Below are 27,385 nucleotides of genomic sequence, written 5' to 3' on the forward strand. Positions count from 1 at the left end.
GTCAGATATGGCCAGTTTTTGAACTTGCTTTTTCTTTTGCCAGCGTCTCCCACCATTGCATGTAGTCCTTGAATTATAACAAAAAATTACAACTGACCTCCCCAAGGCTACTTATGACACAGATTGGAAGGTCTGATGGTTGCCCTCTCCATGTGGTCACAGGATCGCATTTGCGCACTTGGTAGCCAGCTCACATTTATTCACCTGACCATGATTTACTAAGTTTTTTTTGCTGGAAACCAGTGTTTACTTCTGATTTCTAGTAAAAAAACATCCACTGCAAACCCCATAGCATTCGCTTAACAACAGCAATGGTTCGCTTAATGACCACTGCCAGAAAGATCGTAAAATGGGGTGTGGTCACATGGTAACCTGCTTAACAACTGGCATGACTTACGGCTGTAATTCTGGGCTCAGTTATGGTTGTAAGTTGAAGATATCTGTATTATCTGTTCAGATTTTGGAGAGTTATTCTGTTGATAGACACACGGATAGAAGGACAGAATTCTTGAGCCCTTTTATGTAATTTCTTTCCAGCCTTCAGTTGGGTTGGGAAAGATATGTCATACTTTTTTGGCTCCCTATATTCTCCATAGAAAAGCTGTTCTTTAAAAATTGGGTAAACTCTTGAGCTGTGTGCCATGTTGCAAGGGAGGGGAAGAAGTTGGAAGACCTTGCCAATTTCAGTCAGTCGGTATAGAGCTGGAAGGGACCTTGGAGGTCTTCTAGTCCATCCCCCTGCTCAAGCAGGAGACCGTACACTATTTCAGACAAGTGACTGTCCAGTCTCTTCTTAAAAACCTCCAGAGATGAAGCCCCCACAACTTCTGGAAGCAAGCTGTTCCACTGGTTAATTGACCTCAGTGTTAGGAAGTTTCTCCTTAATTCCAGGTTGCTTCTCTCTTTGATTAGTTTTCATTCATTCTTTCTTGTCTTGTCATTTATGTACTTCAATGGAAAAAGTTTCATGCCATTCACTGCTTTAAGACAACCATTTGTGAAACAGGAAGTAGTGTAAAATTTATTTTTAAAAAAAGAACTTTTGTGGAATTTAGCCAGAATTAGTGTTATTGCTGTTGCTTTTCTAGTTTGGAACTTTTGTCAGCATATAATAATAATAATTTATTAAATGTATATGCCCCCAAGTCCTAGCACCTCCAAGCAGTTTTAAACTAATTTTAAAGTAATTAAACTGTAAAGTAATTAAAATTATTGGGAGTAATTTTAAATATTTTTAAAAAAACCCGACTGGGCAGTTTTAAAGTGATCCTAAAGTAATTAAAATTATGGAAGTAATTTTTAAAATTGAATTCTAGCCCAAGTTAATATTTATACAACTATTTGTTGCATGTCTCATGCTGAAATTAAGTTCTGCATAACTGGATATAATTGCCTACTATTTTATCCTAGATTAAGAGCACAGAAAATGTAGCTGACTGTGACATTGCCCTGATTTATATAACAAACGAACAGCTTGGGGAACTTATCAGTGAAATATCCTACCGTTTAATTAGGAAACAGAGGAATATGGTGTTTTAAGAACAAAGCCCTGCCCCCTTGTTTGGGATTACACTCTGATTGCCAGAGAGAGGCATGTACATGCAAATAAAAGAGAAATCATAGGACGTGGGGGGGGGGTTCATTGGTTTGGAAAATACTACAGAGAAAATAGAGATTTTTTTAAATTCACATTGGATGATTTGGAATCCAGAGCAAGATTTTGTAACATAATATAACCTTGTAGCTGATTGTTTGTGGGTGTTTTATTTTTATATTGATGATTATCTAGAACGTCATTGCAATAGGTAGTTCAACTCTTAAGAGAAGTAGTTGGAGGAATGCATGTGCAGATGTTTTAATGCAGTATTTCTCAACCTTGCCAACTTTAAGATGTGTAGATTTCAACTCCCAGGATTTCCCAACCAGCCATGGAGAGCCATTTTTCTTTCTCAGCCTTTTCATCCAGCCATTATGGGTGAAACTTATACAGTGTCTGGATATATATGCAAAATATGTGCATTTTGTAGCTTTCATTTAACATATATATATTTTTTTAAAAAGTGTGGGTAGTTATGGCAATGTTCTCTTCTGTTTCACTTTTAAAAAAAAATGATAGTAATGTGTCATTTTTCTGAGGTCATCCACTACATTATAGAAAAGTCTATTATTCATAATAACTGTTAGAAGAAACTCTGAGAAAAGGTTCCTGATTCTGAATTTCAGTCAAAATCATGCAGACAAATAAATAATAAGTAAATATATTTTTAAAATGGCTCATTTATATAGTATTGCAAACTTGCTTTCCCAAACATTTCAGCAGAAGTTGTGTTTATATCAGCATGATTTCCTAAGCCAGACAAAAATATTTGTCTTTGTTTGACATTTATAAAATATTCTTTTGGATATAGCAAGTTTTGAAATTTGTCCTTTTTGATTGCCAAATTATTTTATTCCTGTTGCATAGCAACTCTTTTTATAAAATCAACTTTGGAATAAAGGAGGATTTTTCAAATCTTAGTTTCTAATGGAGAAAATCAGAAGCCTCACTCCTCTTGAATAGGGATTCCAGATTTTTTTTAAAAATGAACAGGTTCTGCATTCTGCAATAATTTAAATCCCCTTGGTTTAAGTGTTACAGCAAAGAATAAAATCTATGCATTTAAGACTTTAATCCTTTTCTCTATTTTGCTTTCTGCTCTCTTGAATTACATTGCAGTGTTCTCAAGTGATTATCTGAACCAAACACTTTACAAAACTTTATGTTATCCTCTTTTTGCCTGTTACTTTAGCTGGCAGAGAATTTAATCAGCATGACGTAAAACAAATTGGAAAGGAAAAATTAACTGTTAATGGTACTTCACCTTAACATCTAGAGACAAAAAAAAAAAAAAATGCTTCTCTATCTAGTTAGTAGCTGATAATTTCAAGGCCATATGCGTTATACCAGTGGTTCTCAACCTGTGGGTCGGGACCCCATTTGGGGTCGAATGACCATTTCACAGGGGTCGCCAAACCATGCAGTCCGCCATTTTTTTCCCTTTTCCCTAGCTATCCTACTCCCTCTTATTGGTGTCCACACCCACTTGGGGGTCACCACAACATGGGGAACTGTATTATGGGGTCACGGCATTAAAAAGGTTGAGAACCACTGCGTTATACTGAAGAGATCATGTAATGAGAGAAATTATTCTGTAAGCAAAAATACAAATTTATATAAAGATATCAAGACACATACTTTTCTGACAGTTAGAACAATTAATCAGTGGAACAACCTGCCTCCAGAAGCTGTGAATGCTCCAACACTGGAAGTTGACAGTGCTAGACAGCCATTTGTCTGAAATGGTATAAGTTTCCTGCCTGAGCAGGGGATTGGACTACATGACCTCCAAGATCCCTTCCAACTTTATTGTTGTTGTTGTTGTTGTTACTATATAGTTTATTAAAAATGTCCACTTTATTTTTATAACAGAAAAATATCTTTAAGGTTAGTTTTGTGTAATGATAGAAGTTACATTTATATTACTCTTTATTTCCTATTTATTGTCCATACTCACAGTTGGAAAAGAGCCTGCTGGAAATTTGGAGAGATTAGGTTTTCATCTGCATAATTTGAGTTTATGTTGCCACGTATATTATACCTTTTACTTGTAGTTTGAGGAGTGTAGAATGCTGTGAAAGAGACAAATTCAAAGTCAGCTTAGAAAAGAAACTGAAAATAAAATATTCAAGACTATAATGCTAATTTTAAAACAATGATATACTGGAAAATTATGTATACCTCTGGTTCATGGATATCAGAAAACATTCTACAGAAAATAAACTTAAAGAATCAGGGAGTGGAAGCAGTTTTTCCATGAGGAAATGCCATATTCTTCAAGGAGTTATATTTTTTATATTTTTGTTACATGTTTTTATTCATTGAATGAAGATAATAAGATGCTTTTCTCCATATTTCATATTATCTGTACAAAGCATCATCCAATAAAGCTAATTGGCAGGAGAATCAAGACACTAAAAGAATTCATACAACACACTATACTGAATCTTAATGAATGGGCTAAGGGGGACTTTTACCTTTGTCTGTTTCTTAATACAAATTGACATGTATATTTGTTTTCCACAGTTTGCAATTTTATGTCTCATGAGAAGTGCCTGAAGTATGTGAAGATACCTTGCTCGTCTATTGCTCCAAGTCTTGTAAGGGTAAGTTGCTCGTGCTTTGGGGAAAAGCTAAATATCCAGTGGAGTGTAACTGGATGCCTAACACATGGGAGATTCAGGTTCTAGTCCAGGGGTCTTCAAACTTGACCCTTTTATGACTCATGGACTTCAACTCCCAGAATTCCTCAGCCAGCGTGCCTAGCTGAGGAATTCTAGGAGTTGAAGTCCATGAGTCATAAAAGGGCCGAGTTTGAAGACCCCCGTTCTAGTCTATCATCAGCCACAGAATCTGACTGGGTGACTTAGATCAGTTACTTTCTCCAGCGCAACCTATTTCATAGGATTGCTGCTGTGGAAAAGTAGGTATAAGTGCTATGTACTTCTTGAGCTCCTGTGAAAAAGGCAGGTTATTGATTTAACAAGTGAATACAAATTAAAAGGAATCCAATAGGACTGTGCATAGATGCCGTGATTCAGAGCTTGTGAAAACAGTAATATGTCTGGAGCTCTTTAAAACTGCTTTATCTTTTCCTGGGCTAACACAGATCTGCCCTCACAGTTGATAAACATATCTGAGAAAAGGCACATTCTCCAGTACAGGAGATGGATAATCCATGGATGGGTTTTCTCTGTCTGCCTGCTCTTGAGACCAAGTAGCCAAAGCTTGACACGCCCCCACTTCCTGTGGAGTCCATTCTTAACTTGGTCTCTGCTCGGAGAAGACTCGTTTTGGCGTGGCTCTCAGCTTATCAGGTTAGACAAGAAATCCATTGATTGATTATCCCTTGATAATTGGCTTCCCCTTCCCAAAAAAATTTCCACCTATAGGAATTTAACCACAAAATTTTCTGGGGATCAGTCCTGATCTCAAACCTAAAATTAAAAAGGGGATTGGTGGGGAGGGAAATTTCCCCACAGATATCAGCCAGCCCCAGGGCTCTGGGGGGTGAAAAGGGGGGGAAGAAGGCATCAGCAGAGACTACTTGCTGAACCTTTTCCCCAACCACTAAGTTTTCCTTGGGATCATCCCTGATCCTATATTAAAATTGAAAAAGGGGGTGTGGGGGGGGAAAACTCCCCACGGATCCCAGTCAGCCCCAGGGCTCTGGAGGTGAAAAAGGGGGGGGGAAAAAGGCATCAGCAGAGACCACTTGCTGAGCTTTTCTCCCCAACCTTCCAAGGGATTTTTTCCTCAAATTGGGGGAAAAAATAACAATCTCCAGGTCCGGATTCAAACTTGAATTCGGATCATCGGAGATTCCCTAGCAGCCCAGGGCAACCGCGGGCGCCATTTTAGTTGCCGTTTTCAGACAACAAAGGCAATCCCTGGCTGGGATTCCCTTAAAACGTCACAGCGCGCCAAATTTAAATCCCCGGGCACAAGCAGCTTCTGGGAGGCTGCGGAGCTTATCTTCAGAGGGAAACGAAGCACAGGAAGGGAGTAAGCCCAACCAAGAAACGGAGGCTAGAGAACCCTCCTGGGATCTGCAAAGCCCTTTTTCAGGGAGAAACGAGCTGTGGCTGCCATCTCTCGCCAGAGAAAGGCAAACCGAGCTTAAGGAAGCTCTACATCATATCTGGAATCACTGATAGAGGCGGAATAGGAGCACACAACCAGCGCTCCACCCCCGATACACACATATAATAATAGGACAAAATATAATAATAATAAAAATAGATACATAAATTTTAAAAATAATAATAATAATAATTAAAAAAAATTTTTTTTTTTAAAGCTAAAAATTAAGCGACTGCAGGGCCAACAGGCCTAAAGACAGAACACACAATATTATCATCATCACCATTATTGTTGTTGTTGTTATTATTATTATTATTTTACTATTATTGTTGTTCCTATTATTAGTATAATAGTAATAGTATTAATAAGAATAAATTCCGCTCTAGGTGACCGCCATTTGATACCTGCTGTGTATTAAGTCAGGCCTACAGACCCTTTTGAGGTCGCCACTGATATTTTTTGCCTCCCTTTTCCTTTTTCTACTGGTGCACGTTGCCTGGTCACCTAAGGCCTCCGGGCGGAACCCAAAGAGTGGTTCCAAACGTGCCTTCGGTACCTCCCTCAGCTACCGTGACCTTAGCCCAGAGAGAATATTTTTGTTGTGGTCGGGTGATCAGGGGAACAGTCCTGGTACTTGTTCCAATTTCGCTCCCGCCAATACTTGCCTGCCTGAGCGTCTTCTCAGTTTTTCTGGGACTGCTCAAGCGGAATGGAGGGACCCTCGTTGCCTCAATCCATGAGCACGACCCCTCCACCTCCCAATTACGGCTGCAACACACCTTCTGACCAGAAGGCGGCAGGCAAGTGCAAAGCGAAGACAAAACACTCGCTCAAGAGGCCCTCCAAGTTGGCGGAAAAGCAAGCCAGCCGTAGGCACCAGGCCCTGGAGAAGGAGTTCTCCAGAGCGCAGAGGCAGGCCCAATTGGAATTGGTTCAAATAGCGGCCACCGAGATGGAATTACCATTGGGTCCATCCACATCAACCCAGAGCGCGTGGTCCATTCCAGGAACACCGCAACCACTGGATCCGCCATCTACATCAGCCCAACAAACAACCACGGCGGCAGGCACAACCACTGAGTCCAACTCTCCACCTGCGGTCACCACACCCAAAGGTAATGACATAGGGGACATCTGGGCAGATGGACGGCTAGAGGCCCTATTAACCAAAGTGGTGGACCGAGCCCTAGCACAGCGCTCCGCCCACCACGACCAGGGGCCCTCCATCTCAGCCATGCCACACTCGGAACTCCCCTCAGAGTCCTCAGGCATTCAGGAACCCGTCTCCCCGGCCCAGTCCTCCATGAGTGGTTATTCTTCACCACAAGAGGAGGATCAACCTGGGATCTCTATGTCAGAGGATGAGGAACTTCCCCCTGAGCCCCCCTCAGGGGGATTATTTAATCCCAACCGCTTCCTCACGATACTACGCAAGGCCACAGCCATTGCGGACATGGGGACGGATCAGTTTTCTCAGCCGCAAGCGACACCGGCCACCACATCCAGACCCGTATTCGTAGAAAAGGTGACAACGCAACACCATATACCTTGCCCCGCCATTTTCCTGAAAGGGATCAAGAAGCCATGGGACTCTCCCGCTTCCTTCCCATCAGTGAGTGGTACGGACAAAAAATTATACAGCACTGCCACAGACCTCAATGAGGCCTTAGAAATTCCTAAAGTAGATGAAGCCTGGACCCCCTTGGTCTCCCAGACAGCCATGGCTGGGGACCTAGTGGAGGCCCTTAAGGCAGATGACAAAAAGTGGGAACAAGCCTTTCGCAAAACCCACCAGACAGCGGCATGGGCCATCAAAGCAGCCACCTCGGCCTCCTTTTTTGTCCGGGCCACCCTCATCTGGTTGCAACAACTACAAACCATAGTTCCTATGGAGGACATACGAACACACCAGGACCTGGCTAAGATGGTAGCAGCCACGGAATACGCTGCAGACGCAACGTTCCAATCGGCCATTTTTTCATCCAGATCCATAGCATCCAACATAATTGCCAGGAGAATGCTATGGCTAAAACACTGGCAAGCTGACACCAAGGCTAAGTGGCGGCTAGCGACCACTCCTTACTCAAGCAACGGTCTGTTTGGGGAGGCCTTGGACCCCTATCTTGCAGAGAACAAAGACAAGCGGAAGGTCATGGCACACTTGAACAAAAGGTCAGACAAACGTACCACACCTTACTTTCGTAGGCAGTCCTTTCGTCAACCGACAACCACGCCTATCAGTCAGGCACCCAAGCCATTCACTCCCAGGCAGAACAAACCGTACGGCCGCCCCTATGACAGACCGGGGTTCCAGCCCAGACAACAAAACCAGTCGAGACGACCCTTTCGTGGAACGGGTTGTCCGTACCGGAAGACAAAATGACTCCTACATAGACCTACCCATTGGAGGAAGACTAGCTCACTTCTTCCACCAGTGGGAGCAGACCTCCACGGACAACTGGGTACTACAAACCATCCAGTCCGGGCTGTCCCTGGAGTTCCTGGTCACACCCCCAGACCGACTCATCAACTGCTCGGTCTCCAGGAACCCCACCAAACGCAAACTCATGCAGGAGGCCATCCAACACCTGTTGGACATTCAAGCAATAGAACCGGTCCCAGCGGAATACAGAGGCAGAGGATTTTACTCCATCCTCTTTGTGGTTCCAAAGACTTCAGGAGGATGGAGGGCAATCCTGGACCTAAAAAACCTCAACCGCTACATCACATACAAAAAATTCAAGATGCAATCCCTTCAGTCCATCCTGGGAAGCATCAGAGAAGGAGACTTCCTGGCATCGATAGACCTCACGGAAGCCTACCTTCACATCCCCATCCACCCAAACCACCGCCGGTTCCTACGTTTCTGTTACGGGGGAAAACACTTCCAATACAGAGCTCTCCCCTTCGGTCTATCTTCGGCACCCAGGGTATTTACCAAGATACTAGCAGCGGTAGCCGCCAAACTGAGAAAAATCCCAATACGCGTCCAATGTTACCTAGACGACATACTAATCCAAGCAACATCCCTACAGACAGCTCAGGCGGACGTAAGGACCGTCATTCGCGTCCTCCAATTACACGGATTCTCAGTAAACTTTCAGAAGAGCCAGACAGTTCCCTCGTCCAGGCTGCTGCATCTGGGGGCCATGATAGACACAACCAACTGTATGGTCTATCTCTCCCAAGACCGGGTGGCCGGCATCAGGGAACTGGCTCGCTGGGTTCACAGGCAACGTTCAGTTCCGATACTAACACTTTCCCAATTATTGGGCAAGATGGTGTTGGCCATAGCCATTGTACCCTGGGCCAGGCTCCACCTACGGGAACTACAGTGGTTTCTGCTCCCGTACCAACGGCAGAACACCAGCGCATCCAACCACCTAGTCAGGGTCACGACACAAATCCGCAGGGCGCTACGCTGGTGGTGCTCTCGGGCCGTGACCAAGGGGTCACCCTTCAAGGAACCAGTCAGAGTTACCATCACTACAGACGCCAGTCTGTATGGTTGGGGAGCCCATCTGGACTCCCGGTTTGTACAGGGACGTTGGTCCGCCACGGATCTGAGAAACAACATCAACTGGCTAGAACTCAGGGCTATCCACCTAGCCTTGCAACAATTCAAAGACAGAATCAGAGGCCACCACGTTCTAGTCCTAACAGACAACGTAGCAGCCAAGGCGCACATCAATCGGCAGGGGGGGACCAGATCAAAAACCCTGATGACAGAGTCACGACTCCTATTCAGCTGGGTAGAGCCCAATCTGAAGTCACTAAAAGCGGAACACATATCGGGGGTCAACAACCAGCAAGCGGACTTCCTAAGCCGCACCACAGTGGACCCTTCGGAGTGGGGGCTACACCCGAACTTGTTCCTAGACATCTCCCGCAAGTTCGGGTACCCGATCCTCGATCTGTTCGCATCATCAGACAATGCCCAGCTCCCCAGATTTTACTCTCGTTACTTCAACCCGCGAGCAGAGGGGACGGACGCTCTGAGAACTCAGTGGCCTCAGGGTCTGCTTTATGCCTTTCCCCCACTACCACTCATACCGGCGGTCATCCGAAAGCTGATTCAGGAGCGGGCAGAAGTGATCCTAGTAGCACCATATTGGCCACAGAGACCGTGGTTCGCCGACCTGATGAACCTGTCTCAGTCGCCCCCATGGAACATTCCCCCTCATCAAGTGTCCCTACACCAGGGAACCATCAGTCACCCGGAACCCCAATGGTTACAACTGACCGCCTGGCACTTGAGCGCCAGATAATGGCACAGGAACTATTCTCTCCCGGGGCCATTACCATAATTCAAGCTTCACGCCGTCCGGCAACAAACCGCATTTATGACTCCACTTGGAAAAATTTTTGCCTTTGGTGCAGGGAACGGCAGTTTGACTTACACAAACTCTACATCCCTCAGATAGTAGATTACCTCTTGGAGGGACTAGACAGAGGCCTCGCCCCCGCGACCATCCGCAGGCAAGTGGCGGCCTTGTCCACCCTCCTCACCTGCACGGATTCGGTTCCCTTAGCTCACCACCCCAGGATCCGCGCCTTTATCAAGGGCGCCTATAACACCAGACCTCCAGTAATTCACAGGTACCCGTCCTGGGAACTACCGCGAGTCCTTCACGCACTCACTCGGTCACCATTTGAACCATTGGCGACCGTTTCCTTGCGACACCTGTCGCTAAAGGTGGCGTTCCTGATTGCCATCACATCGGCCAGACGAATTTCGGAACTGGCCGCACTGTCAGTCAGAAACGACCTATGCATTTTCCACAAGGACAGGGTGGTCCTTAGGTTAGATCCTGCCTTCATACCGAAGGTGAATTCACTCTTTCACAGGACACAGGAAGTAATTCTCCCAAACTTCTGTCCAAATCCAACACATGACCGGGAGCGGCAGTGGCATACATTGGACGTCCGCAGAGCCTTGCGGCGTTATATAAAGCGTACAGAACCCTTCCGCAAATCGGAGGCCCTATTTGTGTCCTTCCAAGCGGGCACCTTGGGGCGGAAAGTTTCCGCGGGCACCATTGGAAGGTGGATCCGAAGCTGTATCGCAGAAGCTTACAATGTATCATCCCTGCCGCCCCCAAGTCATCTCACAGCCCATTCCACCCGAAGCGCTGCAACTTCGGCGGCATGGGCTACCCAGGCGTCAATCGAGGAAGTTTGCAGGGCCGCGACATGGTCCTCGCCTTCCCCGTTTATACGACACTACAAGATAGACCGCTTTGCATCGGCGGATGCCTCCTTTGGTAGGAGGGTCCTCCAGCAAGTTGTCTCAGAGATCAATCTACCGGCCTTATCTGTTTCCCACCCCTTGGGACAGTGAGGCTTTGGTACGTCCCATCCATGGATTATCCATCTCCTGTACTGGAGAAGGGGCGTTGGTCTTACCTGAACGCCTTTTCTCAGTACGGAGATGGATAATCCACACCCACCCCAAGGCCAGCAGGCCGCTAGTAGGGAGCTGAGAGCCAATACCTCGTCAATCATCAGCCAATTCGCCCTCGTTAAGAATGGACTCCACAGGAAGTGGGGGCGTGTCAAGCTTTGGCTACTTGGTCTCAAGAGCAGGCAGACAGAGAAAACCCATCCATGGATTATCCATCTCCGTACTGAGAAAAGGCGTTCAGGTAAGACCAACGCCCCTTTTATTTAAGATCTTTCTGATAGCGCTATATAAGGACCCACATGCTCCATATCACTTTTGCCCTTTGACTCTTGATATCTTGCCCAGCCATACTATGCAATTCCTCTCATCTCATTCTCATGAAAAACCTTTCCTCCTCACTTGTCTTTGGGTGTTATGTTAATGAAAATGGAAAAATAATAAATGTTCATTTGCTTGTCATGACATGTTTATGTAAAGGACAATCACTACATTATATTTTCTCCTCAGTTAGATCTGTTGGATAGTTTTATGTTCTATGAGACCCAACAAACCATGGTTGAAAATCCTGGCTTAGCATTACACACAAAAATTGGCAATATACTATGTTAATGTGTACAATCAGTGTTATATAAGGGTAAACAAACAATTTGTAACCTGCAAAAGTACTGCGTATGCATTTAAGGTTATTATTTTTCAGTATTTTCTATGCCTGAAAATATTCCTTCTATTTTTAATGTAAATATATTGCTAGCTTTATTTACTAGAACTCTAATTAACATTAATAGAAAGTTTACTTGTTGATATATAAATGTAATCAAAGTATCCAAATTTATCCAGAATTATATTTATATTTTTGATAATTCTGGGATTTTAGAAGTACATTCATTGTACTGCATTACAGTGACATTGTATGGTCACTGCAAGTCATTGTAGAATATGATGATTAAAATGAAAGCAGAGAGAAAATTTTTGGTGTATATGTATAGAGTTTGGTCAAGTACTAGTCTAGTACCAAAAGCTAAGCCAATTTTTTTTTTCTTTTTGCGTTGCATAATATATGAAACCATATTATATGTATTAGTGTTGTGTGGGAACTAAATTACCAGAGCAAACTGTTAAATATACTGCATAAAAAAATACTGATTTAGTTTTGGGGGGAATTCACCCTGATATAAGTTAATATCAAATTGACATACTCCTATATACAAGAATACAAGCCAATCATTCAGTGTATGTAATTGCTATTTATTATTTATTAGGAATCTTGTTGAGTTGTTATTGGTGATGGCCATTCCATTGTTGCTATAACCAAATCACGAATGGGTTGGAGATCCCAACTTACTTTCCTGTCTGGTGGTAGAGGTTGAAGAACATCTTTAGATGATGAAATGGTATCACCAGAAGGAGTACAGGGTGTGCTTTTTATTTTGATTGTTGTGCTATTTATAAGCTATATTTTTATTTAAGGATGCAGTATCCTTCCTACCCACCCCCCATCTCCCAGTAACTTATATAAGAGAAAAATAGACTAAACATTGAGATGGTAGTATACGTGATGTGGATATAGGCCACAGGTTTAATCTGTGACGTTTTTGAATGTTTTAGAGTCTTCAGCCCTAGAAGGTTTCATAAAATGTCTCAGCTACTTCTATTTATTAAAACGAGTCTCCTCCAAATCAACTTTAATTCCTAATGACTTCATAAATACGTTGGCCACAGTAAGGAAGTGGCTTGTTATTACCTTCTTCGGAGATGTTTCTCAACTGCTCTATTTTCGTACCCATTCAAGTACTATGCAGACTTAATGCTGTTTGCTTTCCAAGCCAAGATGTGATCCCTATTAATTACATTTTCCTAACGAAGTATCTTCTTTGGTAGAGAACAGCTGTGGATTAGCTGCATGAAGTAAATATTCAACTTTTAATACTTAAAAAAAATAACAGAAAGCTTAATAGCAATTTATTTTGTGTGTGAAAAATGTTTATTTATATACTCTAATCCCATTCCAGATTATATAAAGTAGCTATTTTTGGAAGCTGTGGCACATAAAGGGTGTTAAAGACATTTTTTCTGATGTATTCTTAGACCATATTAATATTGCAAATCATAAACTGCGTTTTTAAATTATAATTTCAAGATTGATGAAAATCTGGCAATGGATCAATTTCAACTAAAATTTTAGCTCCATGTTAATTGAAATTGGACCATCTCTCTATCTTACTGAACATGTCACTCTGAAGCAGGGTATGGAATTCAAGGTCAAATGAAGTCTTGTGAACTCAGATGGTTGGCATGAATAAGATAAGTTTTGTGTCAACAACTTTCAGAGAATTATGGAGTTAGCATACTATGACTAATCTTTGTTGCTTGGGCTTAGTTACAAGCTGGCTCTAACTCATGATATTTAAGAAGCTTTTTTGTGTATTGGTAAGTTCCAATGCATATTTTTGTGTATAAGTATGCATATGATTCTTCTTGGGAATTTCTTCTCAAATAATGTTGAATTCAACAATCTGTTCATGACTTTGTGATATTGTTTTGACTGAAACTGTTATGCCACTGCTGCTTTAAAATAACTTGTATTCTAGGTACATTGTCTTTTTACAATATTTTCAGTGTTACTCAAAATTTTTCTTCCTCCTTGATAATTATTTAATTGCTCTAACACAATTGGATGAATGCTACTTCTCCACGTGTCTAATATCTATTGTGAAGGAAGTAATGGAATGGAACAATATCATTTTTTGTTTATATTTATAAATATTCTTAAATGGATGTAAATGGATTGCTTTCAGAGTGCTGCAAAACATTCTAATAAACTACAGCATTTAAACAGAACTTTTGAACCTAAAAAGATATATGTTGATTGAAGTGAACACAGCAGTTGAATAAGTGCTGATTGGAACATCATATGACACTCTGGGCATTTTGATAGCAGAATATCTTGACGTGAGAAAGCTCACTTTTGTGTGGATCAGTTGTTTATCTACAGTGGGCAGACTGTTGGCTGTACACATATCCCCAATTGCCCCTTTGAAACTTTGATCACTGGAGTGGGGGAGACCTACTTTTTCAGGCCATTTTTAAAGTTTTAAGGGAAGGAGTTAAGGTTTGCCCTTTCAATTCCCGGTTTGTTTTTCAGATTAAAATGAATTAATGGGAAAAAAATCTTTGCAACTTCATTTAGAAGTTACTACTGCTATTAGCATCTGAAGCAGCACTTCATTGGTCTACATATTAAATGTTCAGATGGTTCTTACCACTTCTTAAGCAAACATATTTGTTTCATATTTCTAAGATCAGCCTTAGCCCTGAGCTTGAATGTAACTGGCTAATTCCTGATTTCTCATGTTCTAGTCAGTGTCTTGCAAGTCCTGATTTTGAGTATTCAGAATAATGTCAAAAAACCAAGCTTGAGACAGGGCTTGTCCCATTCACTTTTTTAACGCCTGTAGTTGAATTCTGCCATTGTATCTTTATGTTTTCAAGATCATTCTTAGTACCATCCAAACAAAACTCCTTCCAAATAAAATCAGAAATGACACAGCTGTTCTTCTGCACTTTGTTGAAGACTAAGGAAATAGACTTTGAGAAAGTTGGGACATATTCAACTTTTTTGTTACCCTAACGTTGAAAAACTTTCACTATGGCTGTTTTATCTATTTTTCAGAAACTAGATTATCGTTGTTTTTGATAGACTTTTCAAGACAGTCCATTAATTGGATTCTGTGGGAGAGTTAATTTGGTTTCAAATCCTGTATTCCTTTGTTTTCCTCCTCTTTGCCCTCTTAGAGGGATAGGGAATGAGGCCTTGATTGTTAATATCTATGCCATCCACAGAGTTATATATAACTCTTTTAATAAAATATTACGGTCTGGTTTAAATTTTAAAACCATGCATATATGTAGGTGTGTGTGTGCAGTATATATCTTTGCATTATATATGCAACAGCTATGGAACTGTTTAATGGGTTACATTCCTGGAATAATATTGTGTTCAGTTATTTATGCAATTTGTGAATGGCTAATACTTGAGCCAGAGTTTCTCTGCCTTAGCAACTTTGATCCGTATCTAGTAGTGCTACCTGGGGAATTCTGGCAATTGAATTCCATACATCTTAAAGTTGCTAAGGTTGAAAAATATTCCCTTGAGGTGTCTGCTCCAGTTTTTTGAAGGTCCACAATGTATGTTTATGCTTATTTCTACACTGTTTCCATGTTCTATTATTCATAGAATGCTCATATAACTGAAGGATATTTGTTGAATAGATGGCTAGTTTAATTTTTTTTTTTTTACATCAAAGCTTTTTTGCTAAAGCCTAAGGCCTTGGATGACACTAATGTTCATAAAGTTTGTTAAGAGTTTTTTCCCCCCTAATATGAGAGGGAAGTGTAATCATATGTTAGTGTTATTTAGAGTAAAAAGAGCTGTTTTAATGCTTGAATAGACAATTCAAGCCAACCTATGTTGGTATTTAGTATGTAGCTGTGCGTGAGCCTGTATGTTAGGTTTCTATTTTTATTTTCCAACATTTTTGGAACATGATAGGAACATTCCCTATTTGCTCTACATGGGAAGACAAAACAAAATTGAGGGTTATTGATTGGTTATTGAATGCTCTGAGTTTTGCCATTGGATAGGCATGTTTAGTAAAATATTTAATATTACTGATACTATTACTACTACAGTGTTTGGTTTAGTTACACTTCATTTACTTTTGAAAACCAAATGAGAGCAGTTAGCTGAGAGGCTTTGGGCATGTCTCTCAACTGCACTTTCCCATCAGAAACTCCAGTTGTAAGGTCCATTTCCAATCCTTATTTTTCCTTGGTCACCTGCTTTCTGTAGCTAGTGTGAGTTCCCTTAACAAAACTCTTAATTCTTATTGGAAGATGGATGAAATTTTTGTAGCAGCTTAGTGATATGGCTGGGAACAGATGGGCAGGGAGTTGTGTTCTGTTTTTTTTTAAAAAAAACCTTATTTCTTCCTTTGCTGCAGATAAGGTTGTTACGTACACTTCGTTCCAAGAGTGACTAATTTAATTCTGCAGATTTCTGAGGAGATTCATTGATTTACTCTATCCAAGATACGAATTACGTGCATCTTTGACTAATCCAGGGGTCTGCAACCTTGACAACTTTTAAGACTTGTGGACTTCAGCTCCCAGAATTCCTCAGCCTGCATAGAATTCTGGGAGCTGAAGTCCACAAGTCTTAGAGTTGTCAAGGTTGCAGACCCCTGGACTAGGCTGAACCATTTCAGTGGGATGACTTGGGATTGGCTCTTTGATATTGAACAGCATCGCCAAGGTTATAATGTATTAAGAAATCCTGTCCATGACAAGTGTGCTAAACATTGGTCTTATCCTCATCCAGTGTGTGTGTTTGGGTGTGATTTCTGCAGAAGGGTGACTAAAATGTTTGTTTATTTTTTGTCTCTAAGGGCCAACATTTCTACATCGGTTTATGAAGCTGAAGGTCACTTGGTTTCTTAAGAGATCTCATACCCAGTATAAAGAAAACATCTATTAGCAATCATTGAATTCATGCTTACAAATTAATATTCCAAAGAAAATGTTAGTGTGTGATGTAACCTCCATCTAAAAATTGCACAAGGTTTCCCATTTATTTATTTTTTTTTGTCCAGCAGATTTTTCTGAATCTGCAGGCAAACTCAGCAAGCAATCTGAGAAACCTATTTCTAGCATCTTCCTTTAAAAGTACATCCTATCTTTTGCATTTGTATCTGGGGATGGGGGAACTTGTTTTGGAAAGAGAATTCCAAGTTGTAAAACTAAGGCAATAAGTACTGTAGACAGACAAACAGACAGACATGAATGACATAATGGTAAGAATTCTCCCTATCTCTGCTTTTATCTGTTGCTTGGCTATATCTTCCTGTTGAAATGTTGTGGACTTTTGGTTCAAAGTATGTCTTACAAAAGACAAAAGTATATCCTTTTCTTTTCAAACTTTATAGGAGCTTTCAGTCATGTTTATATTTCTATTTTGAATAGGATGGCACATGGATTTGCTTAACTATTTCAAATTTATATTATCCCTATGTATAAAATGTCTTTTAATCAAGTGAAAGGCAGCTGGTTTTTAATTGCCAGAGAGATAAAATGTGCTATAATGGCATTTAGTTTTCTTCCTCTCTCTAAGAAATAATTAATTAAGAGGTACGTATTTTACATTACATAGTTCTTATTCTTCATCCAAAAACAATATTTATGTTAACCCTATTTATGGATTAATATTTTATTTCACTAGTTTGGAGTTACTTTTACTCATCTCCAGTTTAGATGTTGATTGTTTACAGTGTAAATATAGAATATGAAACAAGCCTCTTTTGAAGCCAGAATTACATTTTGAAAGATTCTGACCTCAAATAGATTTATGTGTGTTTATTGATATTAGAAAAGACTCTCCCTGTTTTGAGAGTCTTTTGAGATAATGCTAGTATCCATTCTTTCCTGTTAGTATAGCAGTTATTAAAATGTTAAATTGTAGGAGGCTTGTTGAAATTATGCTCCAAATCTTGCATAGTTCTTTGTGCACTTAATATGTAGATTTTTATGCAGATAAGTCCTAGATCAAATTAAGCCATACCCTATTCTGTGTAACAGTTTAGTATGAACTGACTTCCTGCAGACTTTAGTTAGGAGCCCATACATGCATATATGTGTGTCTTTGTGTTTGCGTGTGCATTTCAGTCATGCGTATCACTGTTTAAGCCTGTCAGCATAATGAGAGTTTGAAAACCAAGGGAACCCCCTACAAAAATAGAAACAGGAAGTTTAACTGCTGAAGATAGCTGAAAATAGAACAGGCATCTTTGTCCCCCAAACAGCTGTTAATGCTTCCATTTTCTAGAGTTAACCCACATTGTTGTTTTTGCTTTGTGGACTTTTTAAAAATATATTTTCTATGAAAGCTAATAACTCTTTTTAACAGTGTGTGTAAGGCATACATATTTTCATTTTTCTCTGTGTTATTTCTGATTTAACATAAAGCCAAAATTCTGTTTTACATACTATACCTTTTGGCTTAAGGACATAATGGAGAGATCTAAAGTGTGAAAGTTGTAGAGCGTACGTTATGTAAACATAGTATTTGTGAACCACTGTTTGCAGGATGGTAAATAAACACTTGGGGCAAGGTAGTGTATATTCTGGGAGTGTACAAAACAGCATTTCAGTTTTATATTTTAACAAAATAACAGAATTGGAAGGGACTATGGAGATCTTCTAGTAGTCCAACCCCCTGCTCAAGCAGGAGACCCTATACTATTCTGGACAAATAGTTGTCCAATCTCTTCTTAAAAACCTCCAGTGATGGAGCACGTACAGCTTCTAAAGGCAAGCGGTTCCACTGGTTAATTGTTGTCACAGTTAGGACGTTTCTCCTTAATTCCAGATTGCTTCTTTCCTTGATTAGTTTCCATCTACTGCTTCTTGTCCTGCCTTCAGGTGCTTTGGAGAATACGTTGACCCCCCCTTTTCTTTGTGGCAACTCTTCAAACATTGGAACACTGCTGTCATGTTACTCCCTAGTCCTTCTATTCACTAGACTAGACATACCCAATTTCTGCAACAGTTCTTCATATACTTTAGCCTCCATTCCCTTAATCATCTTTGTTGCTCTTCTCTGCATCTTTCTAGAATCTCAACATCTTTTTTATATTGTGGCAACCAAAACTGGATGCAATATTCCAAGTGTGGTCTTTGTTGTTAGTTGCGAAGTTATGTCCGACCTATCGCGATCCCATGGACAACATTCCTCCAGGCCTTCCTGTCCTCTACCATCTTCTGAAGTCCATTTAAGTTCACGCTTACTGCTTCATTGACTCCATCCAGCCACCTCATTCTCTGTCAGTTTCCTTCTATTGTTCTCAATCTTTCCCAGCATTAGGCTCTTCTCCAGTGAGTCCTTCCTTCTCATTAGGTGACCAAAGTACTTGAGTTTCAAGGCATTATAAAGTGGTATTAACACTTCACATGATCTTGTTTAGTATTAAGATCATAAGTGTACTTGATGAACATGGTGTAAAGTGAGAATATTTCATAGATTATGCAACAGCAAGCCCATGGTAGCTGAATATCCTTGTTGCATCCACATTTGACATTTTCTTGTGCTAAAATCCTACTTAGATTTGGCTTGCATATTATGCTCACCTGGTCTATAGCATGATGCTAAACTCATTCTCCTTCCACAGCTTTAGTTACATGGATATTGGAATTTTTTTTGCTTCAACTGTTGATGAACTGCAAACCTTTCTATCATTTGACAGTGGCTAATTTTAATGCTAATTTTTGGAAACAAGCCATCTTTGCAAAATATGGATTGAAATTGGCTTCTAACCAAATGAAAGAAGAAAGGCATTTTGATGGTTTGTGTGATCAAAGAAACTACTTAATTAAAAAAAATGGAGGTGAAAGCTTTCAAGTCCTTCTAGCTTATGTCTCTGATTATTTAAGGACTTTGGGATAACACAGCAAAATTCCATTAAATACATGCATGAGGATGTGATTCAGTGTATTAGGTACAATTACATGGCTTTAAAGCAAAGGCAAAGATGAGATTACATTATCTTTGCAAAATGATCTTAATGGATGGTAAAGACTGTTCCAGAAAGGGGTTTCAATAATAAACGAAAACCAAAAAATTGATATTGCTTGTATAATTAAAACAGCTACTTGTCTATAGTGATGATTAAGTACAAGAATAATTGAGGCTTTATGGAGTGAAGGAAGTAAGATTAATTTCAGGGACGAATTTGGCAGAGGGGGTGAAGAAGGGATTAAATCAAGCTGTTAGAACTAGATCTTTCTACTCATTTTCTGAGAATGTGTGGTAATATGCATAACTTGATGCAGAGCTATTTTTGTCCTCTCACAAGAGCGTCAACGGAAGGCTCTGACTATTGCCATCTCGTAGAGAAGGGAAACTACTCAATAGTAATTGCATCATCTGATTGCGTAAAGTAGGGAGAACATTCCTCTTGCAATGCTTTCTGCAACAGAGAGACTTTTCATGCCTGGGTTATTAGGTTAGACCCGGCTGGCACTATCCCACCCTTATCTTCAGTGGTGGAAATATGCTGCTTAGAAGTGGCACACTGCCTTTCTTTCTCAGATATATACATACATACATACATACATACATACATACATACATACATACATACATACATACATATATTTGCTGCCCTTTTGCCTTTCTGCAGTGCAAAACTACATCCTTCAACAGCAACTTCATTTATGTATCTCCTTAAAGGGAGATTTCTTTCTTGGCTGGGTCATGTAAGGAGGCTTTTAATTTCCTCCCCCCCCCCGATTTTCTTTAATGCATTAATAGAACATTGCTGTTGTGCCTCAACGCAAGTACGATGTTTAAAAACTTTTTGTATACCAGCAAGCACAGCCTTCTTTTTCTGGTTTCACCCGAGGGGAATTAGACATGGCCCATCAAATAATCTGAGGCTGCAAAATTCATAAGCCTTGGCCATAGTCTAGTGAATGAGGATGGTGGATCTTAAGGCTTTCAGTTCCTTGAAATGGGATAGTTCTTACAGAATAATTGCAAGTGGATTGATCTGATATGATTCCTCCCCCTTGGAAGGTTACCAGTTAATAATAATAATAATAAAGTTGGAAGGGACCTTGGAGGTCATCTAGTCCAACCCTCTGCTCAGGCAGGAAACCCTATACCATTTCAGACAAATGGCTGTCCAATCTCTTCTTAAAAAACTTCCAGTGTTGGAGCATTCACCGCTTCTGGAGGCAGGTTGTTCCACTGCTTAATTGTTCTAACTGTCAGGAAGTTTCTCCTTAGTTCTAGGTTGCTTCTCTCCTTGCTTAGTTCCTACCCGTTGCTTCTTGTCCTGCCTTCAGGCGCTTTGGAGAATAACTTGACTCCCTCTTTTTTGTGGCAGCCCTGAGATATTGGAATACTGCTATCATGTCCCCTCTAGTCCTTCTCTTCATCATGCTAGACATATCCAATTCCAGCAACTGTTCCTTATATGTTTTAGCCTCCAGACCTCTAATCATCTTTGTTGCTCTTCTCTGTACTCTTTCTAGAGTCTCAACGTCTTTTTTTTTTATTAATTTATTCGGATTTTTTTTGTTCATAGTTCCAGATTCCAGCAGTAGAACTATGATGCCACTGTACATTTGTTATTGACACTCTCTTTATATCAATAATACATAGGCCATGTCAGAACACTTTCTGATGGCTCTGCAGTTCTTTCCAATGCAGGGAGATAGGAAATATTAAATTGGTCTGCCCCAAGTGTCTGACGAACCTAACTGGATTCCAGAAGGAACCTTGGTCTGCTGAATGGTCCAACTGAAGTCCTAGTGTCATCCTGCAATGAGAGGGCATTGGGACCTCTGGATTGGATCACACTCAAGCAGCTTCTCCTTACCCAGGGATCCTGGAACTCTCCTTGATTTTCCAGAGGAATTGAGGGAGATAAATATTTGAAGAGATACCTGGAGTGTTACTGAAGACCAATGAGAAGTGAATTAGATCCAATACAGACGTAGGCTTTGCCGGCTTTCTCTTCCTCTGTGGAAGGGCGGGAAAGAAATCTGGGCGTCCCGAGACATCCCACTCTGGGAGGTGATTCAGGTTTCCCTCGGTGTGGGAGGAAGACTTTGGAAACTGCCTTTTCATTTACATTCATGGAAATAGACCACCCTCCAAACCTCAGCCATCCTCTCCACAGTACGCTGCAACTGATCCAAAGCGCTGCCTAAAACAGTGAGGTAGACATGCACACAGATGTGGCGCTATCATCCTCCTGCAACATGCAGCCTCTCCCTGTAAGCAATGTAAATGAATGTAAATGAAAAAGCAGTTTCTAAAGACTTCCTCCTCCACCGAGGGAAACCTGAGTGGCCTGGTGGGGCGGGGTGCCAGCTGGGTGGGCTGGGCCTTGTGGTGAAAAAAATAAGACATCCTCCAAAAATAAGCCCTAATGAGTCTTTTGGACCAAAAATAAATATAATATAAGGGCTTATTTTCAGGGAAGCACAATATTTGCCTATCTGGTAAAATTCTGGAAGGGAAGGCTAGGCTAGAGATTCGATCAACAAAGAAATAGACCCCACAATCAAGTTTCTTGGTGCTGGCCCCCCTCCTTTGGAAAAGCCTGTCTCTGGATATCTCAGCCATCCACTCCCCGTTAACATTTTCAAAATTATGGATTCTTGAAGACACTGTTCTTCAAGAAGGCATTAAGAAATGGTTGAAAAAAATATTTTCCCTTAATGGCGAGGACTGTTCGCAATTTGTAACAGTTATCTTCTTCCCCTATTGTATGTAATACCTTGTAAGCAGTTTGGAGTCCTGGGAAATGGATAGGTGTGTAAACTGAAGCAATAAAGAAATAAATGAACCAGTAATAATAGCTTTTCTCCAATTCTTAATGCATGGAAGAGGCTCAATAAATTGTTTTACCACCTACTTTTATTCAGTAGCCCTCACCCTTGTCCCGTATTTTATCTCCTAGGCTCCACATCGCAACCATAGGCAGAAAATACTTCTCATTTACTCTGTCAAAGCAAGCTGCTGTCAACTAGTCTTGTTGCTGTGTGGCATTCAGTGAATAATTTGAATTGCATATCCCCGCCCTATAGTTCCTGGATTAATATACAATACATTGGCCATCAGAAAGAATATTGCCCTTTGCTTGTAACTGCCCTATTGTTGCTTTGTGATATTTTAGTTAATTTTTGATAGTTCGTTGAAATGTTTAGTAGGTGGGAAGCTGCCCTTAAAGATAAGGTTGGCATTTCCTACAGCAGCTTGAATTTCTTCCTCTCTTCTTATGGTAGATTTAGTAGTTTCATACATTAGACGATTTATATGAGTCACTGATTGACCTTAGGCCTCACCAACCTCCCAAATAACAGTGGATATTAAAACTGTGTGGGCTGCTTTGTACAGCTTGGGGAAAAGTAGACTGTAATTCTAATAAGTAAAGAAATCAATATATAACTCACCCTTCTCAAAATATACCAGTGCCAATGCCAGTAATGTCATTATGAAATATTTATAGAGACTGTATAGCAAATCTACAAATGCCGTCGTCAATATGCAATCTTATTCCAGAATGTTCTACTTTAAAATCCAGCAATAAAAAAATTGTTTATGTATTAAATTTTTATATTACACATCTCACCTCAACTGACTCCCAAATTAGCTGGTCTAAAAGCAGAATTAAGGTGGACATAGGATTATATTCACCCAAATCAAGAATTTAGAAATTAAAACAGATGCCTCAATTATAGATATATCTCATGACATTAATGATGTCATACAAAAGATTTAAGTGAATTTGGTAACATTTTTCAGCCAAGGATAAATTTATATTTTGAGACTAAGTGATGAGTGCATAGACAAAATGGCAGGTGTATCTCCCAATTTACACTATAATTTCCATTGTGGACCTGGGCAGTCAGAAAACACATGCAAAGTCAAATCAGTCCAAAAAGAATCCCCGTTGCATAAAATCTTTGTGGAGAAGGTTGTATAAGATCTACACCCGGTGCACAATCTTTTCTTCCTCCAGATTTGGGCTGACTGAACAAGGGAAAGTATGGGTAGGTGGAAAACTAATTACAGATAAATATAGCTTTGATTCTGCGGTGTCATTATTGATTATGGGGTACTTATTTGCCAAGGCAGCAACCTTAGTTTCTAAAATCCCTGGCTGTGGAATTTGACTGAATTATTTCTGTTTCTTAATGAGAAGAAATTAATATAATATTGGTTGATTATGTGCCATCAAGGTGGTATTAACGCTTAGCAACCACATAGATTTCTTGGCTTCTTTTGCGTGTTGTGTTTATATACTCATGGAAAAATGGAGCCTTGGCTTTGGATTGGGCATTAACCAAATGCATAGCAATTAAAATGTATATGCAACATAAACTACTATGCAATATGTACCTTTTCCCCCTATAGGTTCCAGTTGCACATTGTTTAGGACCCATAGGACATTACAAGAGAAAATTCTGTTCTGTGTGCAGAAAGCAGTTGGAAAGTCCAGCATATCGCTGTGAAGGTAAGCTCCCAAAAGAATGGATTATACTACTAATCAGAATAGCTTAATTTCACTGTTAACTCTTTTTCTCCTGGTTCCGATCTATGTTTTTCTATGCAAAGGAAATGTATGAGTGCTTACTTGATCCTTAAAGAAAAAAAATCCTTGCTGGAAAAAAAATTCAAAAGGAAACCTGTATTCTCCCTTGCAATGGAATTGTGATTGTCAATGAAACATATTCCCTTGTGTTTCATGGCATTTACCACTAAATGGGGAACTTATGTTGTATATAAGAATTAGAATCCTTTATTTGTCCAAGTGTGATTAGACACACAAGGAATTTGTTTCTGGTGCAGAAATTTTCAACACATCACCATCATCATCATCATCCCAATTAAGGGGGGAGAAGTAAAGAAGATAATAAGAAGGATAAGTGTTAATAATATAGCCATACTACATTGGTAAATATATTGTACATAGACGTTAGACAGCACTGTGAAAATTAAGTGTTTAGCAGATCACCTAATTTAAATAACTTTTAAATTTGCATTCAGAATACTTTACTTACTAATTCGATAAGGAAACAACAGTTGTAATAGTTTTTAAAGGTTATCCTAGAAAGACGTAAATATAGAGATGTACATGGATAAACGGATGCAGAGGAAAGTTCATTTTGCTTTCCCCCATTTATTTCAGTGTGTGAGATACATGTTCACACAGACTGTGCCCCCTTTGCTTGCAGTGATTGCCGTCAGTGCCATCAAGACGGTAATCAAAATCATGTGAGTATACTTTTTGCATTTTTACCAAAGTAGCAAAACATTAAATGTTATCTGCAATATGCAGTGTTAGAAGGAAAACTAAAACAGGAACAAAAAGAAAACAGAAAAAAATGAAAAATTGCTTGTGACTCTGTATGCTTTTGTGTGTGTGTATGTGTGTATCAGGAAGTGTTACATACAGGATGTATACATACAGATAAATGTTAAAATATCATTAATATAGTTAATTAATGGTGATGAATTTCAATAAATTTTCCAAACTCTTTGTTATTGGATTACTTTTCAGCTGAATAAATTTCCACCACCTTTAAATAATGCTGATCAAATGAAAAAGGCATCCTAGTTTTTTAGTGTTTTTCAGTAACATATTTGGTAGATAACAACCAAAATTAAATTAATTTATGTCCAGAATCATACAAGTGTAATGGGTTGTATAGAAATTAGGTAGGTAGGTAGGTAGGTAGGTAGGTAGGTAGGTAGGTAGGTAGGTAGATAGATAGATAGATAGATAGATAGATAGATAGATAGATAGATAGATAGATAGATAGATAGATAGGAGGCAGGCAGGCAGGCAAGCAAGCAATGTTGCCCAAAAAACTTTTGACCAAAGGAAATACCTAGTAGAGCATTGCAAGTGGTAACCAATTTGCTTGGATACCTTGTTGACAGTTAAAACCTATTCATTGATAGTTTAGTTTAACAGATCCTCTTTTAGTAGATTTCAGATGCAACAGACAGAATTTCTATTCAATCACCCTTTGATATAGCAGGAATGTCCTGCTGAAACAATCTGAACGTAATAATTAAAACAAAATGCAAAAAAGACATACTATTTTTTTCTACTTTGCATTGTTCAAAGTCCTTTGCATAATAACATCATTAATCAAATAAGGTAAATTACACCATTCTCCTCCATTTATGTTATTATGAAAATAGCATAAATCAATACAAATTACATAATTTGTATTTGATGGATATTTAGGAAGAGTAAACATGCCAGGCGAAATATAGTGCATTAAATCAAGCTTTCACTATGTAGCGTAGTGAAATTTTAGAATTTAATGCCTCTTGGGGATTGCCTTCACATTCAGTTCAATACCACAGAGAGCTCCAGTGAAATCCATCAAGTTCAATTCCCAACCTCACTTCCCAGGGTTTACTAAGTTTTAAAAAATAAATATACTTAATATAATATTGGAGAGATTCACCAGATTTTAAATGAAGGAGGCATGCATTGATTTTCAGATATTATTTAGGGCCATAAGTGATTATCTTGTGTACAAGGGAATGGCTAAACTCAATTCATTTGAAAGAAAATGGGGCTATGAGTAGTCCTTTTCCAAAATCATTTGGTTTGCTTTGAATAACACAGGAAGTAAATTTGCTCAGATACATGAACTATTTTCTAAGTCTTTAACACATAGGTGAATAACTGGCTATTAAATATAGTCATTAAGATTTCTGAAAGTATATTTATGACTTTCTACATAATCTTAGATGTAACTACTTTATCAGACCCTTAATATCTTGTGAGGCTTTAAAAGCCTGTAATAATAATTTATTTATTAAATGATAACAATATTATATGCATATGTTTAACACACACACACACACACAGAGTAAAACTATAAACAGGTAGTCCTTGACTTACAACATTTAATGACCATTTGAAGTTATAATGGCATTGACTTATGACCATTTTCCACACTTATGACCATTGCAGCATCACCATGGTCATATGATCAAAATTCAGACCTTTGGCAGCTGATTCATATTTATGACGGTTGTAGTGTTTCTGCATCATGTGATCACCTCTTGCAACCTTCTGACAAGCGTGGATTTGCTTAAAGACCATATTACTAACTTAACAACTAAAGCAAGAAAGGTCGTAAAATGGGACAAAATTCACTTAACAACTGTCTTGCTTAGCCACAGAAACGTTGGGCTCAATTGTGGTCGTATGTCGAGGACTACCTGTACTCCTTAACTCCCAGTGACCTTGGGTGGTTACTTTGGTTAAAAAAAAGATAAAGCTTCTTTTGATTCAGACTTAACTCTTTGATGACTGCCTGTCTATTGTGTTCTTTTGGCAGCAATACAGAAATAATTTGCTTCTGCGTTCTTCTCAGATACTTTTTAAAAATGTTTCCCAGTATGATCTGTTGGGTAGCTTTTGGATACTTCCTCAGTGGAACTGCATCTACATGGAGGGAAGTGTGTACTGGGGTGCCCCAGTGCTCTGTTCTGGGCCCAGTGCTCTTCAACATCTTCAATGATCTGGATTAGGGGATAGATGGGGAACTCATAAAATTTGCAGGCGACACCAAGCTGGCAGGAATAGCCAACACTCCAAAAGACAGGCTTATGATACAGAAGGATCTTGATAGACTTGAATACTGGGTGCTATTTAACAAAATGAAATTCAGTGGTGAAAAAAGTAAGGTTCTACATTTAGGCAAGA

At 39.8% G+C, this 27,385-nt stretch overlaps 1 protein-coding gene across 3 annotated transcripts in view; it reads left to right on the forward strand.

The window, feature by feature from the left end:
• DGKQ (diacylglycerol kinase theta) overlaps positions 1-27,385 on the forward strand; it is an 87,434-nt gene that overhangs the window by 17,609 nt on the left and 42,440 nt on the right. For 2 of the 3 annotated variants that reach the window (XM_039359687.1, XM_039359686.1), the window contains exons 2-4: positions 4,124-4,203; positions 24,064-24,163; positions 24,839-24,924. In XM_039359687.1, coding sequence (XP_039215621.1) covers positions 4,124-4,203; positions 24,064-24,163; positions 24,839-24,924 — 266 coding nt within the window. Of the gene's footprint in view, positions 1-4,123; positions 4,204-13,341; positions 13,512-24,063; positions 24,164-24,838; positions 24,925-27,385 lie in introns of those variants that run through there. The other variant, XM_039359688.1, reaches the window with a different exon arrangement.

This window comes from Crotalus tigris, unplaced genomic scaffold, assembly GCF_016545835.1.
Source record: "Crotalus tigris isolate CLP2741 ecotype Arizona unplaced genomic scaffold, ASM1654583v1 scf7180000019100.1392032, whole genome shotgun sequence".
NCBI lineage: Eukaryota > Metazoa > Chordata > Lepidosauria > Squamata > Viperidae > Crotalus > Crotalus tigris.